A 2500-nucleotide genomic window follows, 5' to 3' on the forward strand; every position below is an offset into this window, starting at 1 on the left:
ATGAAGTTTAGTCAAGTCTGCAGAAACGCTCCCATGGATCTGAAACCAGCGTCAGCAACCAGCGGTCGCCTCGACTTACCCAGAATGACCTCTGGCGCTCTGTAGAACCTGGACTGGATGTAGGTGTAAACTCTTTGATGTTCGTAACAGCTGGAACCAAAATCTATGACCTGAAGAGAGAGGGAGAGAATGTTTAAGAGACGGATCAGGAAGCTTTCAGAGACCCAGACCCGGACTCTTCTGCCCTACCTTGATGCCGCTGCGTCCCTGCTGCTTCAGTAAAATGTTCTCAGGTTTGAGGTCGCAGTGGATGATGCGGTTCTTGTGCAGCGAGTCCAGACACTGCAGGATGGAGTGGGCGAACTTCCTGACCAGCGGGAGGCTGAAGCCCTGGAACTTGTTCTTCTTGATGAGCTCGTACAGGTTCATGCTGAGGAGCTCGAAGGTCATGCAGATGTGGTTCCTGAAGGTGAAGTTCTCCAGCATGTGGATCACGTTCATGCTCGAGTCCTTGTCCTGCTTCCTCAGGTGCTCCAGGATGCGGATCTCCTCCGCCGCCTGCCGGTGGAAGCGCTTCTCGTTGCGGACCATCTTCAGAGCCACGTGGGTCTGAGACTTGTGGTCAAAGGCCTTCACTACCTGCAGGGGGGGGAGGGCATAAGGATAACATTACATTTATCTGACGGACCGTTTCTTAAAGCTGCACCTTTCTTTACTTTAAAAGCTTTATATGTGATGTTTTGATCCAGCAGGTGTCGCCCTTGAGCACCAGCATGAAACCAAAACAACTGCATTGTTGTGTTAGCATGCTAATGCTAGCGATCTTTATTATGCTCGTATCTTCACACTGCATGTAAATTTACCTGAAATGAGCGTGATCTAGAAACACAGTTAAGCAGTGAGTACAGTATGTTATTCTTCTTTTCTCTAGTCCCTCAATTAAACTACTTTTATACACGAGGGGAGGAGTCAGCCGGCCGTCCGGGCGATGTAAACAAAGTGAAGATAGGACTCTGAAAACTCTGAAAACATCACAGACAGTGGGACTCGGGTGTTACACCCATTGTAGACAGTCATGACTCTCAGAGTTATTTTCAGAGGAGATACTTGATTTATATTTAAGTGTATAAAGACTTTAAAGACTCTTCTTCTGGCTGAGCGCTCTGGGGTGCGTACCTGTCCAAAACTGCCCTTTCCGATGACCTTCAGGACTTCGTAGCGGTATGAGACGTGGTCGTGTGGAACGTGGATGTAGGATCCCTGATCGTCGTCATAGCCGCCGTTGTTGGCTCCGCCCATCACCCCTGACCTCTTCTTGGCATTGGGACCAACAAAAAACACTGAGGAGAAGAAGAACGCCATCATCTCTTTACATATTCTTTATTATTATTATTTATTTCATTACATCTCTTACCTCCAGCAAGTATTTTTACATTCAGTTGACAAGTCTGAATAAATGTTGTATTTAATAAATAATTAAGTAAGAATGTTAAGTTAAATCCTTGATGTATAAATCTCTTCTTATTCTTAATATTCTAAGTGTTTATTTATGTATCTACTCTTATATTGTTTTATTTGCTGTAACAGCACAATTTCCCAGTTTGGGATCATTAAAGTCATTGTATTCTATTGAAGGTGTATTTAGAGAAATGAACGGCGCTCACCCTCGGGGTAGCTGAAGACCTCGTGGTGCTCGAACGACGACATCTTGGACATGAACTGCTTCATGGCCTGCTCGGGGGACAGCGTGCTGGGCTTTGGCTTGCTGTCTGTCGACTTGTTGGAGGCGGCGCTGCCCTGCCGGCAGTGGTGGGGGGTCTCGGAGGGCTGGCGGTCGGGCAGCGGCAGGCCGGGCCGCGTGGCGCTGAGGGGAGGAGCCAGGCCATTGGGTTGGGAGGTGAGGACCGGCCGCTTGTTGCTGTTCTCCTCGTAGAGCTGCGTGACGTGGACCTGGGACTGAGACGACAGCTGAACGGCGTCCGACATGGCGGCTTTAGAGCCTCCCTGAGGGGGGGGACACAAGATCAGCCGAGAGACAAAGACAGCAGAGAGACGAACATGATCCCTTTTCTTTTTTTTACAATTTACTTAGCGGACGCTTTTATTCAAAGAGACGACATCAGAGAGTAAGTATTCATACACCGCCACTGAAGCACGCAGGGTTAAGTGTCCAAGGACACATCGGACATGTTGCTCAGCTGGGGATCGAACCCTCAACCTTCTGCTTGAGAGCAACGACTCTACCCACTGACCCGCAGCCGCCCTGTTTTTAGTTTGAGACAAATTCATTTATTTTTCAAACATCAGAAGTTTCTGAACGACTCGAGCAGATTTCTCGTTTACTTCTGACTCATTGATTTATTGATGAATCACTTTGTGGGGCTGCAGACAGGTGAGCTGCTCTGTTCACTGCAGACAGGTGAGCTGCTCTGTTCACTGCAGACAGGTGAGCTGCTCTGTTCACTGCAGACAGGTGAGCTGCTCTCTTCACTTTGTCCCC

The 2500-nt window shown here is 48.4% G+C and overlaps 1 protein-coding gene across 1 annotated transcript in view; it reads right to left on the reverse strand.

Annotated features, from left to right (window-relative positions):
- The window catches only part of dyrk2 (dual-specificity tyrosine-(Y)-phosphorylation regulated kinase 2), a 12825-nt gene that overhangs the window by 1670 nt on the left and 8655 nt on the right, over positions 1-2500 (reverse strand). The window contains exons 3-6 of the mRNA XM_061029714.1: positions 1665-2004; positions 1177-1340; positions 250-639; positions 80-170 (exon numbers count right to left, since the gene is read on the reverse strand). Coding sequence (XP_060885697.1) covers positions 80-170; positions 250-639; positions 1177-1340; positions 1665-2004 — 985 coding nt within the window. The remainder of the gene's footprint in view (positions 1-79; positions 171-249; positions 640-1176; positions 1341-1664; positions 2005-2500) is intronic.

This window comes from Labrus mixtus, chromosome 22, assembly GCF_963584025.1.
Source record: "Labrus mixtus chromosome 22, fLabMix1.1, whole genome shotgun sequence".
NCBI classification, from domain to species: domain Eukaryota; kingdom Metazoa; phylum Chordata; class Actinopteri; order Labriformes; family Labridae; genus Labrus; species Labrus mixtus.